Genomic DNA, 16,084 nt, shown 5'->3' on the forward strand with positions numbered 1-16,084 from the left:
AGATGGTGAGGGTGAGTGTGGTTAGTTGGTATTTCGTATTCCCGCCGCGATGATCCACCGCAATGATAGATAACATGACCTTACCTTTCCTTACCTTGCAGATCCCGTCATCATTGAGGATATATCCGGTAGTTACATACGGTAGCAAGTCCAGCCGGCCGGCTTGTTCATCGGCCCGAATAACCGGGGGTGACAGTAGTACATAGCAATTCCAATTCCATGGGCGCACATGCGGTAGCGCACTGAGCAGCAGTAGTGCTGTAGACACTGTTGCCGTGGTGGACGGACCGATCCAACCTTGAAGCAGCAGCCACCGCTCGCTCGCCAAAGCCCTCGATACTCTACCGGTACTTTATGTAATTACCACGGCGCCTAGGTATGTACAGCGCCGACAGCCCAGCCAGGCAGCGCCGACATCCAGAGTCCTCGCACTCGCACTCGCAGCAGCGTTATTCACTCCGCTCAGGTCGTCCGTGTGCTACCCACGCGCGGCAAACGGTTCACAGACTGGGGATGATCTTGTGCTGGTGGTAAAACCACTAGGTAACATCGCATTCACTGCCTGGAGTCCGAGTATCCGTCTGGCCTTCACGGGCTCACAGCAGAGTACCGGTATGTAACGCCATTATGCACATGGTAGTAACCCAAAACCCAAATTCCAAACTCCAGAGTTCAAACCCCCCAGTATAAAGCCCACATTTGAAACGCCATAGGAAGCAGTCAATAATCCAAGCCCACTCGCATCTTCACATAAACTCCGCATTCTGCATGTTGAACAGTCCCTGGACCTTTCTCCACTCCAACTTCTCGACATGAAGCGAAAAGAGCTGTTTCTTCCCCCTACCGCGGCCCTGGTGCGAAGTCACCGGATCAATGCAGACCAACAACTCCGATGCGCTGCTTGGATTGCTGTCATGGATGACGCACGTATACTTTTTTCCGCGGCGAACATCCAAGCAAGCGAGTGCGCGGCCGCTGGGCCTCATCACCTGCACCATGATCAGTCCACTGAGCAGCATCGTCCACATGGTGAGCGGAACGTCAATGGAGAAGCCATCGTCGGCTTTCCGTTTGAACGCCGAATTGTATGGTCCACGTGTGCGCAGAATTGTCGTGTGCTCCTCGTGGAGGAGCTTGGCGATTATGAGCTGCTCGGGCACTCCGCTGACATCGTGAAGTTCACTGACGCTTCGGCACTGTACTCTGAAGTGGAGGAAGTCTCGCCATGACCAGTTATCGACTCGAACGCTTTTGCAGATCAGCACAAGAAAGGCGGCAAGAACCCAGCAGTACTATTGGTTATTGTTAACCGGAAACAGTAGATGAGGCACGGGCGAGAAAGGGAGGTGTACGGTAGTGATATTGAACGGGTCGACCGCTGCGATTCGACCTTTGACCGTGAAGCCTATGACCATGCCACCAATAACCAGGATCGAGGCCGCGGTGATGACGCTCCACACGTAGAGTGGGCATTGAACTATCACCGCCTTCTCATCGAAAATCCACTCATCCATCGTGCGGCCCGCCTTTGCCATACTGGTAGCATCGATGAGGCGAGAATTATTGGGGGGAGTCGTTTCACACATATTTTTCGTCGATTCAGGTCCGAGGGCGATCGTTGGTCCGGCAAGGAGCTTGTCTCGAGTCATTAATCCCCTGGAGAGCGAGGAAACGTACATGCCTTGACTGTTCCTCGAACTCTCGAAGAGGTTGGTGTACATTCGAAAGAATGCCTTGAACTTTGTCGATGCATAATATCGTGTTGGCTCCTCCCCCTCGCAAGTGTGAGCAAACACGTTGATGGCATCAAAGATCTCCGAAACGATCCACGGTGTCGTCAACAGGATCGGTATGGTGATGGTGATGATGTCTTCCATGCTTTCCAGAGACATTTCGTTCGGTGTGACTGTCTTTCCATTGAGCGAACGAGCCTGGATGTCTGTACTTTCCTGCTCTTCGTTGTCGTTGTACACCCAACGAAACTTGGTCTCGAGCGGCGATTCGACAGGTTTCCTGGGCGGAGGAGGACGATGGGGATCTTTCCGGACAGTCTCCACGATTTCATTCAGAATCGCACAGGCGGAGTGTGCAATATTCAGGCATGCCGGGGCTGACGTTCCCATCAATTCACCATTTGCCACTTGGGAGAGCAGCGTTTGGAAGCCTTCGAATCCGGTTTCGCTGCCGATGTTAGTACAGCGGCGTGGGTAGTCAACGAGGAAGGTAACTTACTAAACAACGGAACAGAGCTCGTACTTGGTCAAACAGTCTTCGACGTCGTCCTTATAATCCATCAAATTCAGCAGCATCTGGGTGAGTGAACTCTCAAGCTTCCGGAGTCTCCGCCTCTGTTTGAAATATCTGAACTTCAGTATTTCCCTGAGGAGCTCCTGGCCTTTTTCCACGCCGGTTGCTTCCGAGAGCATCTGTTTTCGATCGTTGTTCTCGGCCTTTTGAATCCGATCTGCCGCCGTGTCCAGAGCAAGGCGTGCGAATGTAGATGGCCGCTCCGAGATGACCTTCACCGCCGTCGACCAAGTAGAGAGCAATGCAAGGACATGGTTGTGCCATTCGGAGCCGTGCGCGGATTGGCAGAGAAAGCGGGCAAAGCTTGCAGTGAGGTAGTCCACAAGAGCAAATATATCAATCCGGCTTTCTCCGTCCGTCAGATTGTCATCCATGGTAGCGCGCTCCAACCGAGTGAGATGTATCTGGTATTTATCATGGTCCTCTGTATCTCGAAGGTCCTCATGATGCGCAGCATATAGTGCTTCATTGTCGTAGGCTCTTATGTGATTGCAATCCAGGATACGTTTGGCGAGAGACGAAAGACGGCAATAGGCATCGGGAGAGCCTTCCCTGAGGAAAGTTGGGCTTGAGAACCTAAGTTTCTGGTCCGGATCATTGACATACGTAACCAAGCGATGTATCTCCTTCGTCCACAATGTGCGAGACTGTTCCTCGTCCACACCGTAAACCTCTAGACTGTCAAGGGAAGGGAAATCCGTCAACGCGATGTCCACGCCCCGCATCGAGAACGATTTGTGCCCCAAAACAACCCTGAGGACGTCGTTCTCTTTAATTGCGAGTCTGGTATCTCGGGGTTTAGTGTCTTCGAGCTCGTCGTGCAGAATGCTTTCGCCATACTGCTTGGGGCTCTGCGGCTGGATGGGCTCCTTCCGGAACCGACCGATGGCGTCTCCGATCTTCGTAGTGACTGTGCTAAGACGTCCCGAAGACGCAATGGGTGGTAGTGGGGGGCAAGGATTGGCGATGTCTGGCGGTGGCTGAAAAAGCCTCGGTGGATCGCTTGACCGCAATCGCTTCCATCGTGGCGAGTCTTTGAATCTAACAGAGGATTTCTTCTTGGAGATGTTTGGTTTCTCGTCAAGGGTGTTAGCAGCCGGCGAAACAGCGAGGCCTAAAGCCATATGATCTCGGGCAACGTAAGGGATGAGCCGATGACGCTGAAGGTGCTATAGATGCGGATAACTTCGTAGAGAAGGTGATCGGAAAAATAGATTCGAGATAATGGGGGGTAGACTTCGGAGCTTGGACGACTGTCGGAACTGGTAGCGGTGTGTGAGTAGTAGTCCGGCGAACTATCGTCAGCGTAGGCTTTATACTCTTGTCGCCGAGTACGTACATTCTTTGGTAACGAGCTGACGAGCACTGGTGACAGTGGCTGTGGTGTTGGCCATGGCTATTCGAGTGAACCAAGCAGAGCCTCGATTCGTCTGCGTGTCCAGCCGCAGCCTGTTTAGAGTATCTGGCAGTGTCTGTTGGGGCGAAGGGAGATCGAAACACAGCTGTGCATTTTGGATATGCCAGTCGCCTCTTTCGGTAGTATATGCACAAGCATTTACCTATGGGAACCATGCGGCTGCGGAACAGCGCCTCATAGGCCATCGACAACACCATCAACACCAACACCACCCATATCGTCGCCAGCCCCACCGCACACAAGCCGGCGAATCAGCAGTCCTAAGTCGGTGCGGTTTCACTGCATTTCGACGACAAAATCCTCAAAGCACAATTCTTGCTTTGTGCGCGTGAATGCACGCAAACGCCCACAAAACACAGGATGCTCTGGCTTACGTGTGGAATTTTCTGTGGCTGAAGGCCGCAAGGAATTCTGTGGGGCTAGGTAGTGGGGGGGGGGGGGGCATGGAGAAACTTGAGGGCCAGGCGGGCTATTGCCAGAGTTGACTATTATCATGTCTCCGGCCAGACGTGTTGGTACCAAATCGATCGCGCGAATCGCGACGGAGCAGCAGAACACTGCCCCGCAAAATTACCATCATCTCGGGGTGGCCCCTCAGCCCAGGCGGACATTTGCCACTGTGCCGGCTACGAAGGATGATAAGCCAGCCGTCATCAGATGAATATTAAAGGCTTTCGGTTTCGCTATCTAACGTTAAATGGTCCCACGCTCCCCGGCTTGTCTCTAGTCCGCCAGCTACTCTCTACTCACTGTTCCGCACTAATATTACACACTCCCGCGATCACCAATGGTTACCCTCGACGAATACGCTACTATCTTGCGCCGATCTGCTCTTGATCCGGAGCCTTCAGAAAATGGTAGCCTTTCCGAAGATGAAGATGAGGTTCAAGCAACTTGCTCGGAGGAACCCATTTCGTCGGAGGAGCCCACTGGGCCGGAGGAACCCACTGGGACTGAAGAACACACGGAGACGAAGGAACCTACTCAGCTAGAGGAACTCTTCGGGTCAGAGGACCTCGCGGAAATTGGCGCATTCAGAAGGTTTAATAGGTTCCTTTCTGAAGTAGATGAACCCACCGACACGATGGAAGCGGCGATGGCACGAACAAGTGCGTTTACATCGCACCAGAGGAAGCCCCCAACCACATCTACAGGTGATGATTATTTGAAGAGGATAGAGCGGATAAAAGAAGATTGCGACGAGTACGAAACTCAGCTGCTGGGTGGGATTGTCGATAATGGTAAGTGGTTTGGCATATGAATACGTACCAGAGCTTCCTTCATCAACAGCTTACTGACATCTCTGAAGAGAAAATTAGCATTACGTATTCCGATATCCACGTTGATCGTTCCATTCTCGACAGCCTAGAAAATTTAACGACTCTTTCGCTGATCCACCCTGAAGCTTTCACATACGGTGTGCTTCGTTCCAATCGGGTCTCTGGTGCGCTCCTCTATGGGCCTTCGGGAACGGGGAAGACACTCCTAGCTCGAGCGTTGTCCAAACAGGCAGGCGTCACTATGCTCGAAATCTCCGGTGCAGATGTTTTACAAAAGTGCGTCGGTGAGGGCGAGAAAATAGCTCGAGCAATCTTTTCACTCGCCCGCAAGCTGTCACCTTGTATCGTTTTCATCGATGAAGCGGATTCCTTCCTCGCCAAACGCAAAGACGATGACAAACACCACGAACGTTCTATGATCAACCAGTTCCTGCGAGAATGGGACGGGATGGCGGCCGGTAACGGTGACGCTGCCTTTATTTTGCTGGCCACAAATCGTCCCTACGATCTCGAAACCGCCGTGCTTCGTCGTGTGCCCGCAAGATTTCTCATGGACATTCCGACGTCTGAGGCTAGAAAGGCCATCTTACAAATCCTCCTTAAGGAAGAGAAGCTGGGGCGCAAGGCCGACATCGAGACTCTCGCCGGAATGACAACATCATACACAGGCTCCGACCTCAAGAATCTTTGCGTCGCAGCTGCGCTCACCTGTGTCAGCGAGGAATATGCAAACGCTGCCGCCCGCAAAGCCCCAACCCCGAAACGGCGCATCATCAAAAGAGAACATTTCGACAAAGCGATGCTGACGGTCAAGCCGACTATAACCACTCCGGCCGATTTGTCCCGGCTCAGAATGTTCGATAAGAGACCCGGTGGATTCTAGAGACGGGGATGCTGGCTTGTGGTCTTTTTTTTCCCTGTTCACCTGTTTTTTTTCCCTGATTGTTTCCTGGGTTCGACTTTCCTATGCACGCTCGATCTGTTTGCAGTCGGTGTAGAATTTGAAGAGAGAATTGGGCGTGGTGATTTAATATTACTTTGCCATCCATCCACAGTACACAAAGCCTGGAAACCCAATTGGTAACCATAACTTGAAGTCTTGAATAGCACATGCATTGAGGCGTAGACGTCTGGGTGTGCGGTGCTAAACGCCTACGCGCTAGACGTTACCGTAGTTCATGGATCCCTTAAAACCGCTTGCACCTAACTAGAACTCCCAACTTCCAAGCCAACTCTTCCCTTCCCAGTTCCCCTTCTCTCCTCCCATTGCTTCTGGCCTTGACCGTCCACTGTCCAACTCACCATCCGCCCAACGGCCCGATCATCGATGTGGCTTCGCCTGCCCTCCGCCACCCTCCACCACCGTCTACCGTATTCACTAGTGTAGCTAACGGAGCGGGCTGTCACGAATACAGAATGATGAACCAAAAAACAGGCGGACGGAGCATACTTATAAATGTACAAATGAACGCGGCCTAGAGTACTTACATAGGGCTCCGATCCGTCCCAGGGATGCCGAGTCCTGACCCGCGGGGATGGGTAATGCTCTTGTGGAGACCTCGCCAGTCGCGAGGTGCAGGTACTCTACCTACTATGCAAATACATACTCTAGGTACTCTAGATACTCCGGAACCTTCTCTCTCCGGCGCCCACAATGGTCTGTGCTTAACTACCTGGTATGGAACTTCTCGGCCCCGTCTTCTTAGCAAGCAGAGTCCCACCGGCGGATGGAAACGTAAACCCCGAGTTGTTATATGAGAGGGATATCTCTTTTTTGAATGCGTACGTATGTGCCGAGGCGGGTGCATAGTTTCACCACATACTCCGACTTTGTTTCAATACGACTTTGAGGGTTAGATTTGGATCGAATTCCCAGCTTTCACTCGAGCAGACAAACTGGTCAGGTACTATACTGCAGTATGAAGAAAATCCATTGTTACGCCCATCGCCAACACATAACCCACCCTATTACTCACATCGCTTAAAATCAAATCCGCTAGAAACGCTCCAAGAAAAACACAAACGCTCGCTCGCAAAGAGTGCCAACACGAATCATCAATCATCACTCATTTCTCGATCAACCCCTTGCACTCCTAGGTACCAGTGACCACCCGCCTAGTAGTTACTCCTGTACCACGGCCTCCTCTTGGTGGCAATGCCTCCCTTCTTCAGGCGGTGGATGACCCAGAGGCCTAGGAAGAACGAGGCGAGCCACAGCATCGCAGAGATGAAGATGAATGCCAGCGAGGTTTTCCAGGTTGAGCACTCTGTTGGTACATGTGTCAGTGGCCACGGATTGAGAATGGAGGGGGGGGAAGGATCAGGGAAACGGGGGAATGGGGAAAAGTTACCTTCTTCAACAGTTCCGCCGAGCCTGTAAACCGGCGACCACGCCGCGTACCACGTGCACGAGGCGGGCGCGAGGTAGTCCGCCAGGAGACCGAAGGAGATGATCTACCGTAGCCAATCCTCCGTGTTAGCGCGCTGCGCATCGCTCTTGTGGATCCTCTCCTCTTGCGTTAGACACATACCCAGAGAAGGAACATGACAAAATCCCACGGTAGCGGCGTCATAGCCCAAGTCATCGGGATCAGCAGGAGCAAGCTCGTGAAGATGGCAAGGCCCGCCACTACCTCGGTGTAGATGAAGCGATCACCGGGGTGCAGGCCCGCATCGTCCAGCACCGCGAGGTAGTGCCCGACTATGCCGGCGACTATGACCGCGCTAATGAGTTGGCCGCTGCGCAGGGCTAGGGAAACGGCGCGGGAGATCACGACCATTGTGGGTGTTGTTTGGGGTGGGAGGAGCTGGACTGGGCGTGGTGTGCTCGTGGGTTGTGTTGCTGTGTTGCTGTGATACTGCGTGCTGTGATACTGCGTGCTGTGATGCTGTACTCTACTCTACTGCTGTGCTGCTCTGAAGAGTTTTATAAACACGAGACGGTCCTCTGTGGTTCCCTGTTTTACAGTCTTCCCTCCCTCGTCTCCAGATCGCAGATTCTCAGACGATAGTAGTCGACAACAAGGCTGCTACCTAGCAGCTACCTACCATTTACCGCGTGAAGTCATACGGCACATCATCGTGCACGCCAGCGGGGGGGGGCAAACCTGCTTCTCCGCGCCCTGGCAGCCAACCAGGCGACAGCAAGCATCATGTGTTACACATCTACGGCATTCCTTGAAGAAAAGAAAAGAAAAAGGCCGACCGACGATCCCCGACGACAACGACGTCGGTCGGCGGGCCAAGAGCCAGTTACGCCACTCCCACACAGCACAGGCGGACGGCTGCCATGCCATGCACCTGTCAGACGATAGATCCCGTTGCAACTTGCGAGTCGTGGCTTGGCTTGTCGCTTCGAACCGCGCGAACGAAGCTATGCATATGAACATCCCACATATTCCGCTCGCAGCAACATCGCTCGACGCTCGACGCTCGTGGCAAAACTCGTCATGATCGAAAACGAAAACAGAGCATACTCCGAGAGCTGGGCAGGATTTCGGAGGGAGTCGGGCTGCCCTTCCCCGTGACCAGCAACGCCGATGATGCCGTGGATATGTAGATTAATTGCGACTTCGCCTAATGGTTGGCTGCCCCTCTCATCTGTCGTGAAATTTGGAATTCCACCTTCCTCGCTTCTGCTGCTGGACTGGACGCAGGTGAGATGTAATCAGCAAAAGTACCGGTCTACTCTAACCACCCCCACCCACCCTCCCGGACCCAATCCCAATCCCAATCCCCACCGAATCCCGCAGCCCTGCGTAAGTGGACCGGTCCGTGGAGTACTCGTATTGCATAGTAATCACGAATTCCAAATCGCCATAGTTACCACTGTGCACTCTACCACTCTACCAGTACCCTGTCTTCACTCCACTCCGTCGAACCGTATCCACCCTGCCTAGAGTACGCACGTCGCATATGCAGAATCCTTAGACAATCCCACATCCACATGTCTTTTAGAAATCCCCACGCTCTAGAATTCCAAATGCGTCGCACGCATAGAGCACCGACGGTTCCGTGGAAGAAAGAAAAGGAAAGAAAGAAGACGGAAAAAAGGATCGTACGACTCCGCGGCGAGCAGGTATATAAACGGTCGTGGCTGGGAGGCGGAGCGGTTCAGGGTGAACAATAGTTAGCTCAACCTACCAACCAGCCAACCAAGCACACAAGCGACTGACGTCATCGAAAGAGCTCATCTCACCACCACTACCATCATCACCACCACCACCGTCACCATCACTACCGTCACCACCACCACCACCACCATCATCACCACAACCACCACAACCACAACCACAACAGTTCCAACACACCACCAACCACCCGTGTCCGAAACCTTCAGAAACACCTCCAACCACGCATCACCAACACCCTCAAACGCACACCATGACCTCTCCCAACCCACACCTCGTGATCCGCAGCATCACGCCGCAGATCTCGACTCTCAGCGTCCCCTTCCTGCGCTTCAACCGTATCAAATTCGGGGGGCGAGCGACACTCCTACAGCTCTCCAGCGGGAGCCTCGCCGTATTCTCGCCAATCCCGTTGACAGCGGACGTGCGCGCGCACATCAACAGTCTCGGCGGTCGTGTGGGGTACATAATCGCGCCAGACATGGAGCACCACATGCAGTTGGGGGCTTACAAGAGTGCGTTCCCGTCGGCTCTGGTGATCGGCCCGCACGGGCTGCGCGAGAAGCGCGCGCGCCAGGGAGATCAGGACGTTCCCATCGACTTTGAGTATGCTCGCGGGAATAAAGAGCTGAAACTGCCCGAGGAGCTGGCGAGAGAGGTCGATGTCGAGTATTGGGATGGGCATGCGAGTAAAGAGATCGTGCTGCTGCATAAACCCTCCCGAACACTCGTCCAGGCGGATCTATTCTTCAATCTGCCCGCGAGGGAACAGTATAGCCGCAGCGGAGAGGATGCGAGCAAGGGCTGGCCCACCAGGATTGCCCAGCACTTCATGAATACCACCCCTGGACATAAGGGACAGCAGAGGTTTATTTGGTGAGTTGCCTTGTCCGCGTTCTCCTCTCCTTACAAATACTGATGGTGCCATAGGTATGCCCTCGCAAAGGACAAGGCCTCCTTCGCCGCCTCGGCACGGAAAGTCGCCGCGTGGGATTTCGACAGGATCATTCCGTGAGTCTTCCCCATCTCCGCTCGCTTCACTCTTTTCCCTCACTGACATGACACTTCCAGATGCCACGGAGACGTCATCGAAACCGGTGGAAAGGATGTATTCCACCGATTGTTTGCATGGCACTTGTAGTTCATATCTCTTAGTTCGAGCTTTCAGTTAATGGGTTTCTGTTCCATTAATTTGTCCGCATGTCTTGATAGTTTTTGTACAGTAATAATGACAGTCATCATCGCATCATTCCACCAATCACACCGATCATGAAGGGTTCTGTTCTACCCAGCTACCTATTATACAACCACACAGTATCTCCCACGAAACGAAAGCAATAACTCCCCCGACCAAACCCGCTTAAAAGAAAAGAAAAAGAAAAAGACGGAGTAAAAAAGACAAGAAACCGCCCATGGAAGCATTGGTAGGTACCGTATTGCATCACGCATCATCCATAGCATAGACATCTAGGTACTACGCCCGAAACTTAGACGACCGCCCGTCCGGTGAGCATGCTCCTCGAGTGCTTCTCCCTGTAGACCAAGAAAGCGCCACCTATCTCCGTGTTAGCCACTCCCTCTCTCTCTCTCACCACGATCGCTCCGTTCGGGGGGGGGAGACATACCAACAGCAGACGCAAACCACAGCAACATGCCGACCATATTGATCCACGTGCCGGCGCGCATATTCCTTCCCATACCGCCATACCCCCCCTTATCGACCCAGACCTTGCCAGTAACACCAAACAGTGCAGCCCAAAGAATAAACAGGACCGCATCCCAAGGACAAAACTTGTGGCTTGCCAGGTTCGGCAGGAGGTACACGGCGGCGGTCACGATGCTGAGCACGCCGACGATGATAGCGTAGATTATTGATGACTTTGACGACGGGTGAGACGAGTGGTACACTCGCAGCTCGTGAGAGTAGATGCCGATTATTATGAGTGCGACCAGGATTTGCACGCTGCGTAGGAGGATGCGCAGGATCCGGATCGCGGGCGTCGTCGTGCGGTGCGCGGTGATTTTTTCGACCATTTTGACGGTTGTGGGGTGGGTTTGTGTTTGTGTGGGGAGGCGTGGAAGGTGGTAGTGATAGTGGTGGCGGTGGTGGTGGCGGTGGTGGTGAGAGGTGGGAAGGTGTTTGTGAGTGTGTAGGAGGTGTAGGTATTTAGGTGAATGGTCGAGAGTGAGGGAGGAGCTGTTGAGAGGTGTAGGAGTGAGAGCAAAATTATCGGATCAGAGTAAGAAGAGTCAAGAACAGCAAACGGGTGGTTTTATGTTCTCGACCTTGAATCGTTCAGGTGGTTATCAAGAACCGGCCATTCAAGGTTACCGGTATAAGCGTCGGCGTTTAAATGACGTACGCCAGGGATTATCCTCACGACACATCACTCGCCAGGTCGAGCGGTACGCCATTGGTGTTTCACATGTCCTGCAGAAATGAAAAAAGGCGAAACAAAACGGCTTCCATAAATAAACCTCAATTCAATTCAATTCAAATTTCATCACCTCGTGGTATCATATTGCATCTATATATTTCCGGCGCCACACAATACTCTACACACCCCACTACGCGCCACCCCCCTCTCCCGCCTCTTCCTCAAATAGCACAAGCGTAACACCCGCCTTGACGACATCCTATCCTCATCGTTAGCATTTCTCCACGGACAAGCGGGGAGGGTGAAACATAAACATACCCCCTCCGGATGGACAATCTTCCGGACCACTCCATCTACCGGACTCCTGATGACCGTCTCCATCTTCATACTCTCGATGACGACGAGCGGCTGGTCCTTCTTCACCTCCTGGCCCTCTTTTACATCGACGCGGAGAACTTTGCACGGCATTGGTGCCACCACACTGTTCGACGCCTCCTTCGGGCCGCGGAGCTTCTCAAGCCATGCTGGCGTTGATAGAGTCAGTTGGTGTTGTTTGCCGTGCTGGAAGACGAAGAGCTTGTCGTCGTCGCGGACGATGGTGGATTCGATTCTGGTGTGGGGGTAGTAGCCGTAGAGGGTAGAGCTGTCCTGGCGGATCATGACGGCGGGGAGCAAAGTGGTGCCGATGGTGATATTGTAGCTGTCGGCTGTGGCTTGGGATACTTCTACGGCAATGGGAGTCTCGCTGTGGCCGTCGGAGAAGTGAAGGACGCGAGTTTGGAAGCCACCCGAGTAGCCAATGCCGCCGCCGAGGGTGGTGAAGGGGTCGGCCGGGAGCAGGGGTTGGCTCTCCGAGAGGATGATGGAGAGGGCAGCTTGCGAGAAGACTTCCGGTGGGGTTTGCGAAGCAGCGAAGAGCTCATCGTGATGCTTCGGGATGAACCCTGTCTCGACATTGCCGGCGATGAAGTCGGGATGTGCTGCGAGCGTCTTGAGGAACTCGATATTCGTCGATGGACCGGCGACTTGATAGTCCTCGAGAGCAACGCGTAGTTTCGCCAGTGCCGCTTCACGGGTGTCTCCTTTAACGATGAGTTTTGCAATCATGGGATCGTAGAAAGTCGTGATCTCATCCCCCTGCCGAAAACCACTATCGATGCGCACACTCTCCGTCACCTTGGGGGTCTGCAGATGCAGTAGCATCCCGGAGTCGGGAATAAAACCCTTCTCTGGGTTCTCCGCGTAAATCCTCGCCTCAAACGCATGTCCATTCAACCCTGCCTCGACCTGCTCTTGCGTCATCGGCAGTGGCTGTCCCGACGCCACAAGGACCTGCCAATACACTAGATCCACGCCCGTCACCATCTCCGTCACCGGATGCTCGACTTGCAATCGCGTGTTCATCTCCATGAAGAAGAACTCCCCCGTGTCGTTGTCGAAGATGAACTCCACTGTGCCTGCTCCTTGATACCCCACCGCCAGCGCCGCATCCCGTGCCTTTTTCCAGATATCCTTTCTGATCTCCGGATCCAGTAGCGGTGCGGGGGACTCTTCGATGATCTTCTGATGCCGCCTCTGCACCGAGCAATCTCTCTCTCCCAGGGCAACGCAGTTCCCGAAGTTATCTGCGAAAACCTGGACCTCTATATGCCTCGGGGTGGTAATATACCGCTCAACAAGCACCGTGTCATCACCAAACGACGACTTGCTCTCCGACTTTGCCGAATCCAGCATGGCATGGAACTCGGCAGCAGAGGTAGCAATCCTCATTCCCTTGCCACCACCACCTTTCACTGCCTTAATCAACACCGGATACCCCATCTCCTCCGCCTGCTGCGCTAAGAAAGCTGGGTCCTGGTTGGAACCGTGGTAGCCGGGAACGCAGGGAACTCCCGCGGATAACATAATATCCTTTGATGCACTGTCGCCTGTCAATCAGCCATTCCCCTTTCCAAGCTGTAGATGAACAAACCTCTTATTCCCCATACTCTCGATTGCATTCGGCGGCGGGCCAATGAACACAATCCCCTCCTCAGCACACCTCTTCGCGAACGCGGAGTTCTCACTCAACTACCCATCGTCCACAATCAGCCCTCTCCTCCCCGGTTTTCCTAGGAGTACTCACAAATCCATACCCCGGATGCACCGCATCACAGCCCCAACCCTTTGCTACACGCAGGATCTTCTCCGCATCGAGGTATGCACTCGCCTCGCCGAGGTTCACGGAGTACGGCGAAGCATGTGCGTGCTCCGAGGCGGCATCGGGGGCGGTGTACACGGTTGTCGTGCGGATTCCGTGGAGTGCGGCCGTGCGGGAGACCCGGCTGGGAGATGTTAGCTTTAACGAGGAGGAGGAGGGAGGAGCTGGTGGGCGGACAGTGCAATCTCGCCGCGGTTGGCGATCAAGATGTTTCGGATTGGCCGGGGGGCTTCGGTGCTGGTTGAGTAGAGGCGCCGGCGGAGCGCGGTGAAGAGGGGTCTGGCAGACATCGTGTGCTTGCTTTCTGTAAGGTTTCTTTGTTGTGGTCCGTTGCTGGTGGGAATGATATCTAGCATACGGCTCGAGACTCGAGAGCTCCCTGCGAGCTGGGCACGGCTATTCGCGGCGTTGCAGATGATCACGGGCTGGAATCTGGGGTAACACCTTCCTGATATGGTAGGCGAGAGGGGACACTCTACGAAGGCTAATTGGCGTTGAGTGCGGGGGACGCCGCGATTGGGAGTGACGGTCTAGTGGGGAGCTCCGTGACATGATCACAAGCCATTTGGGGAGACGAGTGGAATCTGGATTCACGTGGGAGTCGGGACGAGGTATCTTTCTATTCCTGTCTACTATGAGCTAGACTACAAGGGCCCTATGCAAACTCTTTGTTGAACGAGCGTCCAATGACGATCTGGCGAACCTCCGTTGAGCCGGCGCCAATGGTATACAGCTATGGATATCATCAGTTTGAATTGCAGGAGTCCAAAGTGAGGGTATCTCACCTTCGAGTCTCTCAGCAGTCTTCCGGCAGGGATCTCATTGATGTAGCCATTCCCCCCCATACACTGGATGGTGTCGAGGGCACACTCGACGGCTCTATCAGAGGCGAACATGATAGCTCCGGCACAATCGCGAGTATCGATTGTCCCCTCGTCGACGGACCTCGCAGCCGCATAGGTATATGCCCGTGCGGCCGCAAGCTTCACGTGCATGTCTGCTAGCTTCGCCTGGATCAATTGGTTGTGTGCGATTGGGATGCCGAATTGCTTGCGTGCATGGACGTAGGGGAGGGTTACGTCGAGGCATTTCTGCATTATGCTGTCACTCGTCTCAGCATCATCTCGGTGAACGATCATGGTGGGGAAAGAGAATATACCCAATAGGCCCAGCGCTCAGCACCAGCCGCTCGAGATCAAGCCCGGACATCAAGACGCGAGCGCCCTTATTCTCTTCGCCCAGCTGGTTTTCAGCGGGGATCTCCACGTCTTCGAACACTAACTCTCCCGTGTTCGAGCCCCGCATTCCTAATTTGTCTAGCTTCTGCGCGATGCTGAAGCCTTTCATGCCCTTCTCCACTATTGTTGCGGTTATCCCCTTCGAGCCGGCGTCCGGTGCGGATTTGGCGTACACCACGACAACGTCTGCATCCGGCCCCTGTGGAGAAATGAAAAGTTAGCCACCTGTAAACACGGTTATACCGAGGGTAAAAGCTAGGAAACATCAACGTACATTGGTGATCCACATCTTAGTCCCGTTGAGCACCCACCCACCCCCATCGCTTTTCTTGAGCCCACTCCTCATACTAACCACATCACTGCCGGCGGAGTGCTCACTCATCGCCAGGGCTCCTACCAGCTCCCCAGAGATTAGTCCCGGCAGCCACCGCTCCTTCTGCTCCTTCGTTCCATGCAGCGTGAGCTGGTTGATACACAGTTGCGAGTGCGCAGCATACGACAGGCCAATGCTCGCACTCGCACGACTGAGCTCCTCCATCACCACGCAGTGCGCCTGGTACCCCATGTCCAAACCGCCATAGTCTTCCTCGGCCGTGATACCCAGGAAGCCCGCGGACCCCATCTTTTCCCACATTTCGGACGGGAATTCATTGCTCTTGTCGACCTGGGCGGCGAATTCTTCGGGGATCTCGCGGCCTGTGGGCGGGGATTAACTGGGCTCTGAAGGAGAGGGGATACGGAGGCGTACGGGTAAATTCTTGTACGCGCTCCCGAAGCTCGGTAAGGTCTTCGCTGGTAGGAGCTTTGAATGTCGTGGTTTGCTTAGTGGAGGCGAGGCGGTGGGCGGCTAGAAGGTAGCTTGGGTGGGATATGGGAGCTCGTGGTCGTAGCTGTCGCGCAGCGCGGAAGATGTGCGGGCGGAGGGAGGATAAGCAACTCATGGCGAATAGGGATATGGGAGAAGGAAGACTGTAATTTCCTGAGAAGGTATCTGTAGTAGTCAATTGCGATCACAAAGGCGATTACGCAGGTTATCTATCTACTGCTTGCAGGCTAGGCCGGGGAGCTGTGTGCGTGGAGCTGTGTCCCCCGTGTCGGCTACATGCGGCATTGGCCGTACGCATGACTATGGCT

The 16,084-nt window shown here is 54.1% G+C and overlaps 7 protein-coding genes across 7 annotated transcripts; 2 read left to right on the forward strand and 5 right to left on the reverse strand.

Moving 5' to 3' along the window:
- Window positions 1-519: 519 nt before the first annotated feature.
- On the reverse strand, window positions 520-3,877 carry BZA05DRAFT_388031 (uncharacterized protein). The gene is made up of 4 exons (XM_051482637.1): window positions 3,647-3,877; window positions 2,233-3,569; window positions 1,353-2,181; window positions 520-1,292 (listed from the first exon to the last, which is right to left on the reverse strand). The coding sequence occupies exons 2-4, from the start codon at window positions 3,429-3,431 to the stop codon at window positions 747-749; spliced, it is 2,574 nt and encodes an 857-aa protein (XP_051342423.1). The 5' UTR covers window positions 3,432-3,569; window positions 3,647-3,877; the 3' UTR covers window positions 520-746.
- A 292-nt stretch (window positions 3,878-4,169) lies between these two features.
- BZA05DRAFT_368769 (P-loop containing nucleoside triphosphate hydrolase protein) lies at window positions 4,170-6,073 on the forward strand. The gene is made up of 2 exons (XM_051481599.1): window positions 4,170-4,965; window positions 5,034-6,073. Exons 1-2 carry the CDS (start codon window positions 4,512-4,514, stop codon window positions 5,885-5,887), a joined length of 1,308 nt encoding a protein of 435 aa, XP_051342424.1. The 5' UTR covers window positions 4,170-4,511; the 3' UTR covers window positions 5,888-6,073.
- Window positions 6,074-6,917: 844 nt separating this feature from the next.
- On the reverse strand, window positions 6,918-8,122 carry BZA05DRAFT_433923 (uncharacterized protein). Its single transcript, XM_051486292.1, has 3 exons — window positions 7,536-8,122; window positions 7,356-7,458; window positions 6,918-7,271 (listed from the first exon to the last, which is right to left on the reverse strand). Exons 1-3 carry the CDS (start codon window positions 7,782-7,784, stop codon window positions 7,120-7,122), a joined length of 504 nt encoding a protein of 167 aa, XP_051342425.1. The 5' UTR covers window positions 7,785-8,122; the 3' UTR covers window positions 6,918-7,119.
- Window positions 8,123-9,260: 1,138 nt separating this feature from the next.
- Window positions 9,261-10,425, forward strand: BZA05DRAFT_197605 (uncharacterized protein). The gene is made up of 2 exons (XM_051479458.1): window positions 9,261-10,010; window positions 10,065-10,425. The coding sequence occupies exons 1-2, from the start codon at window positions 9,388-9,390 to the stop codon at window positions 10,147-10,149; spliced, it is 708 nt and encodes a 235-aa protein (XP_051342426.1). The 5' UTR covers window positions 9,261-9,387; the 3' UTR covers window positions 10,150-10,425.
- Window positions 10,374-11,435, reverse strand: BZA05DRAFT_388041 (uncharacterized protein). Its single transcript, XM_051482638.1, has 2 exons — window positions 10,760-11,435; window positions 10,374-10,689 (listed from the first exon to the last, which is right to left on the reverse strand). The coding sequence occupies exons 1-2, from the start codon at window positions 11,166-11,168 to the stop codon at window positions 10,622-10,624; spliced, it is 477 nt and encodes a 158-aa protein (XP_051342427.1). The 5' UTR covers window positions 11,169-11,435; the 3' UTR covers window positions 10,374-10,621.
- A 163-nt stretch (window positions 11,436-11,598) lies between these two features.
- Window positions 11,599-14,077, reverse strand: BZA05DRAFT_388043 (3-methylcrotonyl-CoA carboxylase subunit alpha). The gene is made up of 5 exons (XM_051482639.1): window positions 13,890-14,077; window positions 13,638-13,836; window positions 13,485-13,582; window positions 11,831-13,433; window positions 11,599-11,771 (listed from the first exon to the last, which is right to left on the reverse strand). The coding sequence occupies exons 1-5, from the start codon at window positions 14,066-14,068 to the stop codon at window positions 11,703-11,705; spliced, it is 2,148 nt and encodes a 715-aa protein (XP_051342428.1). The 5' UTR covers window positions 14,069-14,077; the 3' UTR covers window positions 11,599-11,702.
- Window positions 14,078-14,312: 235 nt separating this feature from the next.
- On the reverse strand, window positions 14,313-15,981 carry BZA05DRAFT_388047 (acyl-CoA dehydrogenase/oxidase). The gene is made up of 5 exons (XM_051482640.1): window positions 15,699-15,981; window positions 15,225-15,646; window positions 14,872-15,149; window positions 14,498-14,813; window positions 14,313-14,445 (listed from the first exon to the last, which is right to left on the reverse strand). Exons 1-5 carry the CDS (start codon window positions 15,889-15,891, stop codon window positions 14,368-14,370), a joined length of 1,287 nt encoding a protein of 428 aa, XP_051342429.1. The 5' UTR covers window positions 15,892-15,981; the 3' UTR covers window positions 14,313-14,367.
- Between the last annotated feature and the right edge of the window lie 103 nt (window positions 15,982-16,084).

The sequence above is a fragment of the Tricharina praecox genome (genome assembly GCF_024521635.1).
Source record: "Tricharina praecox strain CBS 144465 chromosome Unknown BZA05scaffold_4, whole genome shotgun sequence".
NCBI lineage: Eukaryota > Fungi > Ascomycota > Pezizomycetes > Pezizales > Pyronemataceae > Tricharina > Tricharina praecox.